Consider the following 19364-nt stretch of genomic DNA (forward strand, 5'->3'; position numbering starts at 1 on the left):
CAGGTTGATTCCCAAAAAAAGAAAAACCGTGGTTCACATCCCATCATCTAAGGACCCTGAGATTAGTCCAGGGTTGGTGCCAATTGTCCAGGAATGAAATTCACTGAGGTCATGGAATAGAAACTCTCTAGGCAGAAGTCATATTCCGAAGCAATTGAGTTACATCATCTTAGTTCAGAGGACTGAACTATCCTGGTTGCCCATAGATGCCAGTCAGCAACTAGAAAAGCAGAGAGAGGCCTAGTTGTCAAGGACTTCAAAGGTTGCCTTGGCTCCTGGTCCAATAAAATTTGTGACGAGGGTAGGGCTCCACTTCCATCACGAAACAAAAATGCTGAAAGAAACCAAGGAACTATGACAAGCGAGGCACTTATAATAGGGGTCTATGGGTTAGTAGGACATGTAACTGCCCAGTTATGTTAGAAGCTAGGCTTGGTGCAACAAGATTGACCTTAGCCAAGAGATGTGCAGACAGGGCTCTTTATTGCCAGACTAAAGTACGTTCAAAGTCCCTAATTCTACAAAAGTGCAAGGCTGGAGCAGGTAACAAAATGTAATTCAACACATGATCCATATTAAGGTGGGCATAGGTGGTCATTTGGCCAGCTAACCGGAAGAGCTGACCTCCTCTGAATTACCACATGGACCAGCACTAATCTGAATCTCAAGATAGGGCCAAGGCAGGTCCACCATGTTCAGCCTCTGCAGCCTAAAAGAATATAGTTTTGCACTCCGAGAAGTAAGGGAGGGATCCAAACTCAAGTGAATCCTCTATAACTTTTTGAGTATATTACTGAATATAATTTTAGCATTAGAAAAATTGGGGGGTATGCCACTTGGGTGAGTAAGCATGCTGGTGAGCAATGAAACATCATTAGAGCAGTTCCGAGCTCCAATATACTTAGTCAGTATTGCCACCCCCCCAAAGCAAAGTTTTGATAAGTTCCACATACGTACAATTTTCAGATGAGATAAAAGTCTCATGACATCCGCCATGTCCGCCAGGATGAGTAAGCGTGTTACAGCTGAGAGCAAAGCCCTCGCCGCCCGCACCATGGTGCCACGCTTCACCGATGAGCACGGGTCATCAGCAAACTCTGAAGAGGCGATGCGCATTGTCTCGCCTGGAAGACAAAGACAGAGAGGCATGTGGGTGGACGGGAAGCTCAGAGGCTAGCAATCATAAAGATCTGTGCATGGATGATTATTGTTCCTATTGTAAAACCCGCCATGAACAGGAAGTCCTCCTGCCACCTCCATCACAGCCCACCTTTCAAGGCAAATGCATCAGTGCTTGTTGGACAGGGGCTGTGGACAAAATAAGGTGTTCATTTCACACAGAAGTGTGAAATTGTGCTTTAAACATCAATAAGGAATATATTCAATTCCATTTGTCTAATAGTTGAGATGAATTTGCCCTGACCTTAATCATTCTCACTTTCCATTTCCCTTGGAAGCAATGGGATTTACTAGGCAGCTAGTGAAGCTTACTGACAGTTGAGGTACAACGTTAAGTGCTCCACAGAGGAATGAAACTAAAACCCTGGCCTCATTAACAGTGTACTCTTAATTGAACTGATCAGACAATAATAGACTACAGAGATACCCAATGTACTCTTTTAATACTCTGCTAAGAAGCTATTCTCTAATAGAGAGAACATTTATAGGGGAATTGAACCAATTCAACAAACCCATACTATGTCAGGTATTATTAAGCTCCGGAATTACAAAGGTGACTGAGGACACCCTAGTCTCAAGGGGTTCACCATCTAATAAGGGAACATGATGTAAATACATATTCATAGTATGTATGACTACATATCACAATACACATATGATTAAGCATGTAGACAAAGAAGGGGGAGTGATTTACTTATTTAGTGTGAGGCTGGGAGAAGCTGTCAACTTTGATGGGCTTTGAAGAACGAAGAGGTATTCCTCAGAAAGACAGCAGTGGGAGGAGCACCCCTGGCAGGGTGGATGCCATGTGAGGCTCTGAACGCTGGAGCAGGATACTGAGTGTGAGGAACTACAGTCACGTGGGAGGCACAGTGAGGAAGGGGTACAGAGGAGAGGTGGTGATGTTTAGGAAGCTATGAAAGAGATCCAAACGGGGTCCTCAGCAGGGAGGGAAGTGACATTAATAGATTTTTATTTTTGCTACATTTCATAATGAGGGAGATAAGCTAAGGGCAGAGACACAAGTCATTAGGGCAAAGGCATTAGAGTCTGAGAGGAGCAATAACGAGGGCCTGATGGACCAGGGAAATAGAAACAGGATACAGAGAGGAAGGGAATATTAATGAGATTTGTATTAGAGAAAGACCGAATTTAAGGACTAACAAGAGGTGGAGACCGGAAAGAAGGTGGAATGGTTGGTGAATACTAAGTATTTGTACAAAGGGACCCAGGAGTGGGAAGCAAAGGGGATTGATGACTAGGATGACACATGTCCCATATCAGTGGACTGGGTGTATCACCGGGGGTCGAAAGGCCTGGGAAGCAGCATAATGAAGCTTCACAGAGCAGAGCATACACAGTGGCAATAAAAGCTTTGTCAGTAAACTTGAAGAACAGTGTTAATATGACCAATTATTTAATTTAGGGTAAAACAATTCGTTCAATATTTCATTTATAGAAATGGTTATTTCTCATCTGTTAATCAAAACCCAGCTCATTTAAATAAAGTCAATTGTACCATTGAAACACTGGGTGTCCTGTAATTTATCCTAAGATACAAAAGAAAAAAAAAAATAACACCTCTTACCATTTCACAAGCAGACCAGAATATAATGTAATTCACTCAGTGTTATAGTTACTTAAACCCTCAAAGGGATACTTTTCATGCTTGGGAAATGAGGGTGTGTCAGGAAATAGAGTGCGCTGTTAGATTTTTAAAAGAAGCTACCATCTACAATAAGCATATTATATAGCCAACCAGCTTAGTCCCAGTGCCTAGACACAAACAAATAGCTTGATATATAACAGCATGGGAGAAATGTAACAATTCATTACCGGACAGGCACAAATTCACAAAGGTGAATTTCCAAGATGTCTGGCCCTCCAGGACTAAATAAACTTTAAGATGGAGGCTGGCAATTAGGAAATACATATTTAATTCAGGTGTCCCACCCTTGCTACAACAGGATTACATAAATCTCCTCATCCCCCGAACCCTGAAAAAAAAGGACTCATTGGCAGATATCCATGCCGTGGGGAGAAAACCAGCTCATTCTCACTCTGCGTCGCGCAGCGGGAAATAACATTCACAATGGTAGGTGAATCGAATGAAATATGGAGAAGGTCACTACAGCTAAAGATGGATATATCTGCATATGGTATTAATGGGTGGAGCAGCTGCTGTGGAATCAATCTACTTACTCAAGGAAAGCAGAGATTTATTCTGCATATAAACCTAGTGAACTACATGGTTGATCCCAAATTCTGCAAGTTAAACTGGTATATGAGCCACAGTAACAGTAGGTCACTCGGGTAGGGCTACTCTCTACACAAAGGACCCTGGGAGGCAAGCCCAGTTGCACCCCTCAGCATGTGGAGGAACCATGCCTAATGAAACTAATATTCAAGGTCAGGTTTTTATATGGAAGGTCAGTATAATGCCACTTAATCCAGGTGCTGGCCATTCGGTCAGCAATACTGCTTCAAAACTAGGAGTAACACACAGCAGCAGAAAGCTGTCAGGTGCAGCTCATTGACCTGGGGACACCCCCCCCCCCCCCGCGCAAAACAGGCACCCCAGGAAGGGACTCTGGAGATGTCCGTGAAAGGGGAGGGGCGGGGGGGGAAGGGTAGAGGTTGAGAGAAGGAGAGAGACCCACATTAGTAAATGTGATTCTGCAAATGGAAATCTCATGCTAAATTCTGAGATTATTCTAAGATAAATAGAAGATGATTTAATTCAATTTAAATTACAACTAAAAACTCATTTTAAAGCAGGTACAAATGATTTCATGTTGTTAAAGGTTTTAAAGGAAAAGCAATCTGAAGTCAACTACAACTTTAATGCATTTTATATCCCTGTAGTTTTAAGATTACTGAATTAAAATGGAAATCTATATTATGCAATGATAAGCGAGTTTATCAGGATAAAATTAGCTCTTTTCCCAGGGAACTGCTTTTTCTGTAAGACTAAAATATTTAGCTAAGAAACAGCATGCATGTGTAGGAGATGGAAGGGATCAATGAAGAGGGGATAACAGATCTGCCTGTTTCTTTTATATATACCATTGTGTTCAATCTCAATTACTTGATATGGACCTAAGCTCTGAGCAGGGTGTCTCTAGTAAAGTCTTTGGTCTCCTCAAGCCACTTACCACCTGCTGGAAAGAATAAAAATTAACATCTCCAAATAAGTGACCAAAGGGAAATAATAGCAATTAATATGCACACAGCATTTCTATATAAAGGTTTATTATGTAAGTATTGTTCTAAAAACTATATATGGATATATTAAGTCATAGATTAAAAGATAAGTAATCTTTAAAATCACAAACCACACCAAACATTACCAAAAATTAGACTTGAGGATTATTCAACCTTTGTGTTTCAGTCACCTCAACTGCAAAACATGGGGCCAAAATAATGAGAGCAGCCTTGTGGACTGCCATTAGGGTTAAAGGTTAGAGGTGATGCAGTCAAAGCCCCCAGCGCAAGGCTTACTCATTATTGTCATTAATACTACTGCTACCACCATCACTGTGTCCTCTCCGTGACAAGAACAGTTCATGAACTCCTGGTTAAATGTTCGGAAGTGCTTTTTGTTGGTTGATTCCACTCCTGCATACGAAATAATTTAGAAGCAAGAAAACACCTGCCCAATAAAAATATTTATTGTTTTGAGGCAGAAAATGACTCCCCTCCCAAATGGTCCCACTGCTTGGCTTTCAAATTGGTGCTTGTTCTGGTTCTTATGTCAGTGTGGCAGCACGGGGGGATGGACAGATAATTGTGCATAAGCTTGAGGTAATATCAACTCAAATATGGAATGATGCAGGATGGTAATAATACAGAGAAGAGAGGGATAACATGCAGAGGACAGAGTCTCAGGAGTAGAAAAGTCTTTTCAGAAGCAGATTATGAACCAAAATGGCATGAATACCATGTAGTGCATCCTTTGAAGGGAGAGCCTGCATGCAACAGAAGCTCTCTTTAAATACTTGATAAACGAACTATGGGAAAACTGTGAGAAGTCGTGGGGGGGGGGTATGATGAAAAGCTAGGTTCAGAGAGTGTTAAGCTGTCTTCCAGAAAGTTCTCTATGCCTATATGTTTAACCAGCGTTTATCATATGTAATATCTAAAACTGCATATTCTCTTTTGTCTAGTTATATAAATTCTCCTTTAATTACATAGATTTTTCTTTGTCTAATTGCATAAAGTATCTAGCATATATTGATGGTTCATGTTCTTGATATTTTCCCATTGTAGAATTCCTAGAGAAGATGAGAGGTAGAGTAAAAAGTTCTAACCCTCTTAGCTATGATTTGTTCCCTTTTCCCAATAACCTAGGCTTCCTCAGAACCTTTTTCACATATATTTTCCTTGAGGTACAAATCTTAAAAGATCCTGAGAAATGGATCCTCTACAGCAATGGAAAAAATGCAATATATTTTTGGGGCACCTGGGTGGCTCAGTCGTTAAGCGCCTGCCTTCGGCTCAGGTCATGATCCCACGGTCCTGGGATCGAGCCCCGCATCGGGCTCCCTGCTCGTCGGGAAGCCTGCTTCTCTCTCTCCCACTCCCCCTGCTTGTGTTCCCTCTCTCACTGTGTCTCTCTGTCAAATAAATAAATAAAATCTTAAAAAAAAAAATGCAATATATTTTAAGAGAAGAAAGTTTAGTGAGGTCTAATACCTGACCACTGCTTCACAAACTCTTGGCTAGTTCTGTTCCCCAAACTGTACATCTCCATTGAGCCACACACAGAGACAGTTAAGGAATAGACACAACAGAATTTTTAAATGATAACTGAGTGGACAGTGCACATCTTCTGAATGTTTTATCATTTTGATTATGTTGTAGAATCTGTAAAGCAATGCAGTGCTTAAAAACAATTTACTGCTGTGGTTAGCTCATTTTTGAAGCATGGTGGGAAATATATATCTTCATTTGAGATAAAGCAAATGAAATGCTAAATGAATGGTCAATGTGAGGAGCATTTCTCTATTTGCTAAATGGGATGCTGCCCAATTCATGAATTGCTTAATAAAGCCAATTAGATCTTCCAATTTAAAAAACAAACAAAACAAACAAACAAACAAAAACACCAGAACGGTCAATGTAGAGAACACCATGGAAGTTACAATGTTACCAGAAGAGATCTTGATACATTACACTATGTCTCTTGGCTCCTTTTTTGAAAACAAAGGTGAGCACTCCCTTGATAAAATCATCCAGAGTTGGCCGGTGTACAGGAAAGGATGAGTTGAACTAACTGCATGAGTAAACACTGAGGAACAGTCTCTTCTGGGCTTATTCCAGCAGCAAGTAGATGGTGTCCATAAGGTGACTCAGGATTCCTTCCGTTTTAAGATTCTATCAGGTTGTGTCTATTCAGACATAATATCTTAACATGTGCTGTCTTGTCTCTTTCCTACTAAGAACAGTCTCTTTTATTTAGAGCTCATGGTGTGCCAAGTTCTATTTGAAGAGCTTTATACATTATAACTCAATTACTGCTCAACAGAACCTGATGGAGTAAATACTTGCATTGCCACCATTTACACCTGAGGGAACTGAAGAGAGCAAAAGAAGATTACTTGCCTAAGGTCAAACAGCTGGTGAATGGTGGCGCCAGCCGCTGGCTCTAGGGTCTGTGCTATTAACAACTGTGATTTAGAAATAACTTTTAAGATTCCACTTACTTCTTACTAAAATTATTTGTTTATACATTTCCATCTGGATCTGTATTATGAGTTGAAGATTAGTACACTATTTTATTTAGTTAGCAGAGTATTATGAAGAAGAAAGGAAGGAAGGAAGGATGAGGATGAGAGGGAAGAACTAAATAAAGACATTTCTCCAATTATTTCCAGGCTCTACCACTCCCTATTGTCTCTTCTTGGGGCTGATTTATGACTGCCTACGCTGCATACATTTGAGTCTTCAACCCTTTGCCAAGACTATAAGCTTAGTCAGGGTATAAACCATAATTGTAGCATATTGATTTCTTTATTCCTAGCACTTAACCTACATTTGACTGGCTAGAGTCACTCAATGAATGTTGGGAAGAGCAAAGAATGGCAGGCCTGGAACTTTACGTTTTAAAAAATATCCTCGGGCACCTAGCAGCTCAGTCGATTAAGCATCTGACTCTTGATTTTAGCTCAGGTCATGATCTCAGGGTCTTGAGATCAAGCCTCGCGTTGGGCTCTGTGCTCAACGGGGAGTCTGCTTGAGGTTCTCTCTCTCCCTCTCCCTCCCTCAGCTCTCATGCCCACTCTCTCTCTCTCAAATAAGTAAATAAATAAATATTTAAATAAATAAATAAAACATATCCAACTGTTGCTGAAGTAAGAAGGACAAAATCCTGAATGCTATGAATTTATCAGTGCCATAATATGAATATTTTCTTCCACTTTTTTTTTTCAGCCAGCCCCAGAGAAGCTGTAACGTTTGAGAAAGGCAGGTGATAGTGGAAGTTGCAACACCTTTGCTTCTCCTTTGCTTTGCCCACATAAGCATTTGCTATCAACAGGGAAAAAGTCTTAAAACTTTTTTGGAAACAATCAAGAACTTGAGAGAGCAATGTGTGCATTTCACCCCAGGGTGGTTATGACTCAAATCCATGATTAGGAGGAAAGGTCGACAATCAGAATTTTTCTCGGAGGCTCAGAGATGATGAAATCATGTTATTTTCTCAAGCAAACTCTGCATTAAAATAAGCTACCTCCTGCAGATCCTGTCACTTCCAGCACCGAGCATCAGCAGAAGTACTGGCACAGTTCATGTCCTTCTGTTACCAGAAGCAAAATAATCTTTGGCCTAAATATGTAAACAAAGCCTTATATGCATCTAAATATAATTATGCATGCTATGATCACTAATAATTATAATAATTATATATTAATAATATATAATTATAATATCAAATACAAAATATAAATACATGTTATAATAATATAGTCAATTATAATATTAAACAAACAAGTAATTAAAATAATTAACATGATGAATAAATATTTATATATACATATATATTGCATACTGTACATATTTACATATATATATATAAAGTAGGTACACCACACAAACTACATCAAAACCATGTAATTATTATGAGAATTCTGCTTTTTTATCATTCTACCAAAGGTAGTGGACTCCATGGGCTCTTTATCTTTCTTCATTTTTCCAAGCAACTCTGAACAAATAAGAAATTACATGGAAAATGACAGAAGGCTGATGGTTCCATTGTCCATGAAGTGACTGTGAGACTGGAGAATTTCTGATCTGGGTAGGATCTCTCCAGACTTATCCAGCACCTCACTCTCACCTTCACACAGAAACTCAGTGGTGATTGACCTGTGGGAGGTCAGGCAGCTGGCTCGGGCCAGCATCCCAGTTACCTGACATCCCAATCAGGGATAATCGCAAAGTGGCTGAGAGACCAACAAAGTGCAGTGTGACACAAGCAAATTGAAACTTCCTCCTCACCTAACAAAATCTGAACTAACCACATGGCCTTGTTACAGTCCTGCCTCAGCGGCTTGAGCAGCTCCAAAGACAACCATGCATCTGCATTCAGTCTGGCCCAGTGTCCTTTTTTTTCAAGGTGGGTAATTGAGTCTGTTCCAATGCAATTTTCCCCCATCAGGATATGTTCTGTATGCAAAAGTACTACAAATGCCAGTAATTGATGATTAAGTGTATTGAATGTTATGAGCTATTAAACATCGTTAGAGACAGTAAATGTGCCACCCTGCAGAAGGCACAAATCATTAAGCGTATGGATTTTAATTATTTCAGCTGTAGCCTTTTCCTGGGTAGGGAGGAGAGGTGTAGGGTAATTTTGCATTGTTGTAGCCAGAAAGATTATCATGCTACAATATGGCACACTTCACAAATGAGACCTTTGCAAGGACCTGCTAAATATAGCAAGAGCCATATTCCACAAAAATGTGATTATTGTCTTGGGCTCAAATGTAGTGAAAGCCCATAAACTTGGAAATATTGAACAGTGATGTGTTAAGCTTAAGAGAAAAATGGAGTATGGAGGATCAGTATTGAACCCAGAGTCACTTGATATTTTTATAAAACATAGGAAAAAGAAATTGATGAACATGTAAATTTCACTGTACAGTAAATTTGTTTCTGAAATATGTGTACTATATCAAATATATAATTAAAGAAGGCCTCTTGTAAGTTGGTTTGTAAAGCAAATAAGCAGCTAATAAATTATTTTTTGTGTAAAACCAAAATTTCAATAACCCTGTATATGTAATGCAAGTGTCTGTATAGAAAGCTTATTGCGGACTTATTTATATTCTTAAGTCAATAAATGTTTCTATTGGTCAGTGTCTTTATTCTCCTACAACCATGACCACAAATCAAAACCCACTGAAATGTCAATGGACTGATACAGTACTTGGTAGTTGAACTGTGATTTCAAAAACCTTCCGTGTGATAAGGAAAGGAAGAATACCATAACTGGCCTCTAGAATGGACAGGAGAGATAGCATGATCATCAAAAATGCCAGCAGGCTCCACATTTCAACAGGGAAATGTAGAGGACATTTCTGTTTCTTCTTGCTAATTAAGAGGCTGTGTAAGGAACTGTAGACTAAGGAGGTGGAGGGAGGGATTTAATGTCCAAATACCAGAACTTAAGAATACCTGAGAGGACATGATGCAGCCTAAATCTTAGAAGACGCAAAATCCAGGTGTGACCTCTAGGACAGAAATCCCTCTGCCTCCCTAAGAAGACACCCAATTTGAGAACAGTCTAATTATTAAAATTATTTTTTCAACTACTTGGTCTTTGATACGTTCTTCTGAACCATACCTAAAAATACAACCCCCTTCTCAATAGGATAAATATTAGGAAAAAAAATTTTAAATGTCCTTTAAAGAGAAGGGAAATGTCAAAGCAAACATTCATCAGCCCTTGCCCAAGAACTAATGCTGCATTCAGATTATGAAAAGAACAACTAACATAAATAAATGAACAAATAACTCCCCACAGTTTTCCAAATGTTAAATACCTACTAACTAATCATTCAAGTCAGGATAATTTGTTTGTACATGACCTTTGAAGCAAATCAATAGTGTAAGCATGAAAGGTGTTGCCAATCAGCTCTAGAGAGGATAAACCTGGTTTTTGGCAATTTGTGAAAACAGTAAGAAAGATAGTAATTGATAACTAGTCACTCTGATCTATTTCAGGATCTAAATTACTACATATATTTGAAAGATACTGAATATAAGTTCATTGGTGGAGCCCAGTTCTTCAATTTCAGATGGAAGAAGACAAGTCTCAAGAAACTTACATGGCTTGCTCAAGGTCACACGGTGCACTAAAGTCAGAGTCCAGACCAGCAGCTGGCTCTCTTGACTTTGAGTTTGGATTCACTGCAATTTACTACTGTGGTATATTTCTTTAGATGCATTCTGTTTTTCATAGGGTTTCAAAAATTCACAACTGACTGTCTTCCAAGTTAGTCCATATAATTTAAGCCTATCTATACCAGTTTGGATATCTTGATACTATGCTTATGTGCAAATATATCTTTAAGTCTCTAGTTTCAATTTTGAGGTACCTCAAAATTATCATTAGTACAATGAAATAATACTTGCATCACTGATTTCATATCAGCTAAAATATAAACACAAAGAAAAGCAATGGAAAGTATAAAAAAGGCACATTATATAATTTGCATCTTACAGCCCACAGAAAAATAAACTATGCTTCAATTGCTATGCTGTAAAATAACAAACCAACTTAACTTTTCTAAAGTAGTCTTTGGCTAAACAAAACACAGTAACAATCCTCATAATGAGAAAAGTAGACTAAGGATAGAAAACTCTACCACACAGTTCAAAATTAGAAGCCAAACAAACAAGGTTCCAAGTAATTGGTATTATGAATCTGGTAAACAATGCTATAAATTTACAGCTCGATTAAAATATATTTTAAAATACAACATGGAGGGGCGCCTGGGTGGCTCAGCCGTTAAGCGCCTGCCTTTGGCTCAGGTCATGATCCAGGGTCCTGGGATCGATCCCTGCATCAGGCTCCCTGCTCGGCGGGAAGCCTGCTTCTCCCTCTCCCACTCCCCCTGCTTGTATTCCCTCTCTCGCTGTGTCTCTCTCTGTCAAATAAATAAATAAAATCTAAAAAAAAAAAAAAAAAATACAACATGGAAAAAACTGATTGTCTTCACTGGTTTGAGGATGAAAAAACAGAATGATCAGATTCTAAGATTTAAACGGTAGTCTTTGCCTTAATTGCTGAACTGCCATTGATTTTCCAGCCATCATAGAGAAATGGCAGTTCGTTAAATATGATTATAGCCATGAGTCTTCTTTACTGAACTGACAGGAGGCACCCATGTCATCATCATTTTGGTACCTATATTAAGAGGGCTCAAGGAAGAAACCACATCTAAATCAACATCAGTGTATCAATTGTAATAAAACACCCCTAACGAAAATATATTTGTTCAGCAGGATCCAGCAATAGGTAATGAACAAAATTGATTTAAAGTAATTCAAAATCTTAAACAAAACAAAACAAAACAAAAAAAACACCAAATTGCCAAAATGTGCTAATCAAAGCTTTCTTCATTTCCATGATCAATAGCTTCTCACTAAGGTCATAGCAGTCTCAGACAGGCTTTTCTCTTTCCAACTCAAGAGTACATTTTTAAAGTAAGTGAAATAAGGTTATAACAAACCTAATAAACAACAAAATATCCCAACAGGGTGGCATGCAGTCTTAAGGGAAATTTGGGGGACTAGTAGATATAAGAGAGTGACAGTCCTGTCCATACTGCCTTAATTGGTAGGGTTGGTTATATGATTATATCTGTAAATGTGTGTTTGTGTACAAAGTGTATAAGGAATTATTTTTATTTCATTCATCTTTTTATTCATTCAACAAGCATTTATTCAGTACCTGCTCTGTGTCAGGCACTTGCCAGGTTTCTAGATATTCAAGATGAAGTCACAATTCCTGCCCTCTACTTACCTGCAACCTGGTTTTTTTCTGAACTAACAAGGATCATCTGTAGAACATCTGCAGAGAAATGCCAACTGAGTAGGCATTTGGAAATGTAAGAAAGAAGAAGTTTCATTCTAGGAAGTTGGGAATCATCAGTGTATAGAGGATGCTTAGTCAGCTATAATAACAAGTAAAGGTGGCCAAAAAGTATTCGTGTATGTGCATATATATCTATGTTTCTGTATGTCTATCTACTTATCTCTCCATCCATCCACCCGTCTATCCATCCATGTATCTGTGTGTGTGAGATAGAGATTAAGTTAAGTTTTTCTTTCTCTAGCCCTCCAATGAGTAGCTCTTAGCCTTAACTCTAAGAGCTGGCAGAGACAGCCAGTCACTGCCAATGTCCTCCCCGAAATCCCTGCTAAAGAACAAAGAGTATAGATGAGGATGATGCAGATAAACACACTCTTCATCATTAATTCCTCGGCCCCATATTGAGCAGGTCTGGGTCACAGTGAGATTTCAGGGCCTTTTTAACCTCTTGACATCAAGCCCTAAATGAAAAGTGGGCTTAAGGGGTTTAAAAACTCCATTCTCCTGGGCTGATTCAGTTTTCTATTAAGATTTCCAAAGGAAAGAGACCCCATCTTATCACACCAGTTTCATGAAACTGGAGGGAACTGTAAGGAGAGAAATGAAAGAATGAAGATTATAGAAAGTCAGTGAATTTTAACCTTTTCTCTCCTTCCACTGGAAACAAGATCCACCAACTCAGTCAAAATAATGTAGGGTATGCAAAATGAAAGGAAATATAGGACATTTTTTTAAGTATGCTAGTTATATTTTCAAATAACATGCTCAATATTTTTTCTTCAACTTCCAGACACTATTTTTTAAAGATTTATTTATTTGAGAGAGAGAGAGTGTGTGTGCAAGTGCGTGCGAGGTTGGGGGAGGGGCAGAGGGAGCAAGAGAGAGCATCTTAAGCAGACTTCCCACTGAGTGTGGAGCCCAATGCGGGGCTCAATCTGAGGACTCTGAGATCGTGACTTGAGCCAAAATCAAGAATCAGATGCTTAACCAACTGAGCCACCCAGGCACCCCTCCAGACATTATTTCTTATAAAGTACATAAAATTTAAAGCAATGATTCAATTGTTAAACTGGAAAAAAAGTAGAATAAATATACTCTTCTCTGCATTTCCAGACTTTTTGGACACTCTATGTTGTGTTAATAATTGGAGCCATTCTCAGATTCTCTTGCCAGTCTCAAAATTTTTCTGCCTTGTGAAGGCTGTTCCTGGGGAAAGGGGGGGTGGGGGGCCGTTCTGTGCTTCTTAGTGTTAATTTCTTTTAAAGTAAAAGTAGAAAAATCATGATAAATGACTTGAAAATTGCACCGTACACACTTGCCAGTGAATGAAGGTGCACAGTCCCTCAGTAAACGTATTTCTGACTACAAATTAATGAACTCATATTGGGAGTATAATTTAACCTCCCATGGAGGTCTGTCTGTAGGGAGAGACTATTCTGTTCATGCTGATGTTAGTATTCCACTCCGTAAAACAGCATAATAAGGATTAATACACTAACATGGATTTTTAAAGCAAATACACATGGTTGGTTAATTCTTACATCACTTACATATTACTAGACGGAAAGACTGAGTAGCAATTGCCCTGGGGCACTGCTGGGAGGTGTCTATGGGTATATGGGAACTGGTTTTGAACAATGAAGGAGAGTTCATTTTCAATCCCTATATTGAACAGCAAGTGGCTTTTCTCGCCAAAAGGAGTTTAGGAAAAGCTGGGGAAGGAAATGCATATGTCAAAAATCTGTAGATGCAGTAAACTCATTTTAGAGACTGAGAAACACTACTGAACAGTACCTGGGTTTAACAAGCACAATTCTAAACCACCTTCAGATAGTATACAAGCCATGAAGTAAGAAGTAGGCATCCTGGCACACTGGACAAGGGACAATGGCGGCCTAGGTTGATTGGTCCATGCCTGCAGAGAGGTCACCACCCAGTCACACTTGTCCAAGACTGTTACTAAGGTGGAAAATAGGTCCACATAAATCCACCTGCATCCTTCATGGGATGCCCTATATAAATGAGGGGTAGTCAACATAACTCCAGGACAGAGTGCAGATTCAGTGACTTTTAATAGATCCAATTGTGTTCTTCACACAGTTCCAAGTTAAAGAATCTTTTTTTGGTATAAATGAATGAGCATGCACACACATATCACATAAATTTAAATACTCCAGTCAAGGCTTTGGCATAGAGAGCTGGCAAAACCAGTAAATGGAACCATTTATAGAATTTAGCCTTAAGCCTTCTTTTTATTTCATATGCCACACATTATAATTACATATGAGAATCCCCAAACCTAATATTTTTGATAATCAACAGATGCAGCTAGAAATCATTTCCAAAGATGGTACCATTGCAAAAATCTATTCTGCCCTACTCTGTGTGGATCTCTTCAATGTTAAGTAATGTTGCTCCCTCAGTTCTAGTACCTTTAACTCACTTTCCTTTTCCAGAGAGACTTAAGAATAGATGGCTAGGGGCGCCTGGGTGGCTCAGTTGGTTAAGCAACTGCCTTCAGCTCGGGTCATGATCCTGGAGTCCCGGGATCGAGTCCCACATCGGGCTGCCTGCTCAGCGGGGAGTCTGCTTCTCCCTCTGATCCTCCGCCTCTCATGCTCTCTGTCTCCCATTCTCTCTCTCAGATAAATAAATAAAATCTTTAAAAAAAAAATAGATGGCTAAATAATCTCAATGACCCCTTCCAATTTTGGATACTATAATGCAAAAAAGCCCCACAAAACCCCACTAATAGCTGTTATTTATAAAATAAATATCATGCACAGTGATAAGCACTCTAAATATATGGTCTCACAATGAGATGGACAACAGCTCCATTTCAAAGATAAAAGAGACCATGGCTTAGTTTAGAAAGGTTTATTAAACTTGTCCAAGTTCACACACCTACCTAGTCAGCCTCAGTCCTAGAATTTGATAAGATTGCTGGACTTAAAAGTATGGGATCTCAGTAACCTCGAAACTCTAAGCCAAGGGTCTATGGGCAAAAAGTTTTGCACTGTGATGCTCCTGTCAACGTCTCTTAAGACTGTAGACATATTTAAAGGACGAGTCATTGTGCATGCAAATATGACATACTGTTTTCAAAAGCAAGCACACCTTATAGCAGAATAGAAACCAATCATCACCTACAAATGTTAGTTTGCTTTGCATCTATTATGCAAATGTATGCCCAATAGATCAAAAGAAGCAACAAAAAGAACTAATATGCCATCACATGACAGATGGGATTAATCACTTTGAATTGTCACCAACTCAAAAATACAGATTTAGCATTTCTCACTATTAACTGGATATCATCTACAAGATCGTTTTAATAAGAACTTGGGGCCCAATTGAAATTTAGGCTAATAATAGTATTAATATTATTCTAGCAAAAAGTTAAGTAACAAAATTATCAGTATGACAAGCTCTTAAAATCATCTGTTTCTTCCTCTGAGAACATACCAGTGAAGAACCTGGGCTCAGACTTCTTGAGCTTCAGTCCCAGTTCTGACAATTTTTACCTTGTGTTACCTTGTGCAAGTTATTTAACCTTTCTAAGACTCATCAGTAAAATGAAAATAGTACCCCATGTCACAGATGGAGTATTATTATATAAAAGATTAAATAAGAGGTGGTGAGAGACTGCATAGCATGAAATATTTCTCCAAGACACCTGGAAATGCATGTAACATAGCAAATATCTGTATAAATGGAAGGGCAATCCCTGAGCCAAAGACAGACAGAAAGATAGACAGAGGGAAGAAAGAAAGAAAAAAAAGAAAGAAAGAAAGAAAGAAAGAAAGAAAGAAAGAAAGAAAGAAAGAAAGAAAGAAAGAAAGAAAGAAAGAAAGAAGGAAGGAAGAAAGAAAGAGGAGGAAAGACAGGAAGAAAGGAAAAGGAAAGGGAAAAGGAAAAGAAAGGAAGGGCAAGGGTGAAAGAAAGAGAGAGAGAGACAGAGAGAGAGAGAAAACTTAGCAAACTTGAAATAAAAATGGTAAACTGATTCTGAAACATCAACCATCCTAGAGTTATTTGCAATCTCAGTAACTAAGAAGATAGATTTTTAATGGCCACATATGGGACAGGAGGTCTTAACCTTCAGAAGGAGTGGAACTGTAATGTTATCCATGCAAAGTAAAATTTATAATCTTAAAGTGCTACATCAGTGAAAATATTAACTAGAAAAAAAATTTGTCCTCCAACAAAGAGAAATAGTAAAGAACTTGTCTGTCCCACCCCAGAAAAAACAAACAAACAAACAGATGGTTTTATTTATAAATGATAATGACAGCTTATAACCAGAGAACTCTCCTCTTGTGTTTGCAGGAAAGCCATTTATACTACCTACATAGGCTAGAAAATCCAGAGCAGAGAAATTATTTTAAAAAACTGAGGTTGGTGGTGTTTTGAGGTCCCCATCAGCAAAATAAAATGCTTTTTGTAAGGAAGCATAAAACTCTCTCAGTAAGGCTTCATAAAAAATGAATACACAGTTTAAAATTATAGAACACGGTAGATGTGCTAAGTGACAGAATTAATGATCTTAAAGAACTTAATAATTAAGTTAAAGAAAATAATTAAAGAACTTCAGATTATATATATATCTCGTTTTAAGGAATTCTATCAGTTCTTCTTTTACTCATTATTCAGACATAGCCTCTTAGTACTTTAGCTTATACTATACTCTGGCATCAAAAACCTAGCTTTTACTAAAAAATGACACTCTCCTTTCTGCTTTCAAACTCCTGCTCTGCTTTCTTTACCTAATATACCCCTACATTCTTTCTTCCATGGTCAGTATATGCTCTTCTTTTTGTAAAAGATGTATTTAGGGGCACCTGGGTGGCTCAGTCCTCAAGCATCTGCCTTCGGCTCAGGTCATGATCCCAGGGTCCTGGGATCGAGCCCCGCATTGGGCTCCCTGCCCGGCGGGAAGCCTTCTTCTCCCTCTCCCACTCGCCCTGCTTGTGTTCCCCCTCTCACTGTGTCTCTCTCTGTCAAATAAATAAAATCTTTAAAAAAAAATGTACTTATTTATTTGAGAGAAAGAGAATGCGCACAAGTTGGGGGAGGAGCAGAGGGAGAAGAAGGAGAGTAGCAGACTCCCTACCGAGCACAAAGCCCATGCAGGGCTCCATCCCAGGACCCTGAGATCATGTCCTGAACAGAAATCAAGTGTCAGATGCTTAACTAATGAGCCACCCAGGTACCCCATTATATGCTCTTCTGATCTCAACTGGTTTTGCATCTCCCTAAGCTGTAGAAAGCTAGCCTATGTAATTCTAGTTATCTTAAATAGTATACAGTCTTCTAAATTCTCAATGAAATATTAAACTGAGCTCCATGAGTATAATCATAATATTAAATGCATTTTCTTCTTCTCTAATCTTTTAACAGTAGTGACTACTTACTGAATATAGTTTAACTCTTAAATGGAATCTCATTTTTTCACCATTCTGGATAGCAGAGAAAGGACGAATCAATACAAAGGACATGGTCCAGTATTATCATAATGAATATTCAAAATCAGCCCTAATCACAAACATCTTGGAATAACACTTTGCATAACATTATTCTTTTTTGTTTAAACTTGGCAAATTTCTAAAAATAAAATCAACCACTTATGGAAATTGCAAAGATCTAAACACTAAAAGCATAGATCTCTTGGAAGAGTTGGGTTATTTCCCCATAGACTAAAACTATTTATAAACTGTACTTCCAAACAATGATTTTTAAACACCACTTCCCATTTTCTAACAAATTATGAAGGGTGAGTGTGTGGGGACTATGGAATAAGAAAATAATGAATGGATGGGGAGGAGAGAGAAAATTTTTCCCCTGACATCCCCCCACATACATCTAAAAAAAAAAACAAATTAACAGAATGCATCTCCAACCTACATCCCTAAGCCATCATGCTCAATTAAGAGTCCATTGGTGAATGGTGTTATGGGTTGAATTGTGCCTCACCCCCCTAAAGATATGTCAAACATATACTTAACCTCCAGTACCTATGATTATGACCTTGTTTGGAAAGACAGACTCTTTGCAGATGTAATCAAGTTATGATGAGGTTATATTGAATTAGAATATGTCCTGATCCAATATGACTGGTGTCATAGGAAGAGAAAAGGTATAGACACACAAAGGGAAAACACTATATGAGGATGGAACAGAGATGGAAATACTGAAGCTACAAGTCAAGGAACACCAAAGATTGCCAGCAATCCACCAGAAGCTAGGAAGGGACAAGGAAGGATTCTCCCCTTCAGGTTTCAGAGGGACCATGGCCCTGCCAACACCATGATTGGAACTGGATAGCCTCCAGAACTGTGAGAGAATAAATTTCTGTTGTCTGAAGCTACTCAGTTTGTGGTACCTTATGACAAGAGCTCTAGGAATCTAACACAAAAGGAGACATATGTACCCCCTTTGTGAGAAATATTACATTCAAAAAATATTTTTAATGTATTCTACATCTCAACTTTGGTTCGAGCACGAAAAAAATTATTCAACCACCAAGATGCCCCACAAGAGTTTGAGCAGATGCCATTAAAATTCACACTCAGGGGCGCCTGGGTGGCTCAGTTGATTAAGCATCTGCCTTCGGCTCAGGTTGTGATCTCAGGGTCCTGGGATCGAGCCCCACATTGGGCTCCCTGCTCGGCAGAGAGTCTGCTTCTCCCTCTCTCTCTGACTTCCACGCTTGTTCCCTCTCTCTCAAAAAAATTTTTAAATTCACACTCAGAATAAAATTTTAGTCATCAAGGGATCAGGCTTCCAGAACCTCAAGATTCTCTAATGACTGCTAACCCCAAAATAGGCAGGTTTATTATGTAACCAATTTTCAGAGGAAAAAGCACCCTCCCCAAGTGCCAAGGAAGAGAGATACATTGCCAAGAGCATCTAATACTCCCAAGATTAAACCTAATGGGCTTTGAATTGGCTGTCATGCTCTGATTGACAGGAACAATCTGTGAAAAGTCATCCCTCTACAAAAGGCTGGGAAGTGAGCCATTAAGTGGTGGAGAGCAGAGGAAATAAGAAATAGGAAAACTGGAGGCCAGGAATGGCAGCAATTAGAAAT

General features: G+C 38.8%; 1 protein-coding gene across 6 annotated transcripts in view; it reads right to left on the reverse strand.

The window, feature by feature from the left end:
* CTNNA2 (catenin alpha 2) overlaps nt 1-19364 on the reverse strand; it is a 969847-nt gene that overhangs the window by 769057 nt on the left and 181426 nt on the right. For all 6 annotated transcript variants that reach the window (XM_064573571.1, XM_064573572.1, XM_064573570.1 and 3 more), the window contains exon 3: nt 958-1124. In XM_064573571.1, coding sequence (XP_064429641.1) covers nt 958-1124 — 167 coding nt within the window. The remainder of the gene's footprint in view (nt 1-957; nt 1125-19364) is intronic.

Source organism: Mirounga angustirostris, unplaced genomic scaffold (assembly GCF_029215605.1).
Source record: "Mirounga angustirostris isolate CCGP_5_RB_7025 unplaced genomic scaffold, mMirAng1.0.hap1 SCAF_10, whole genome shotgun sequence".
NCBI lineage: Eukaryota > Metazoa > Chordata > Mammalia > Carnivora > Phocidae > Mirounga > Mirounga angustirostris.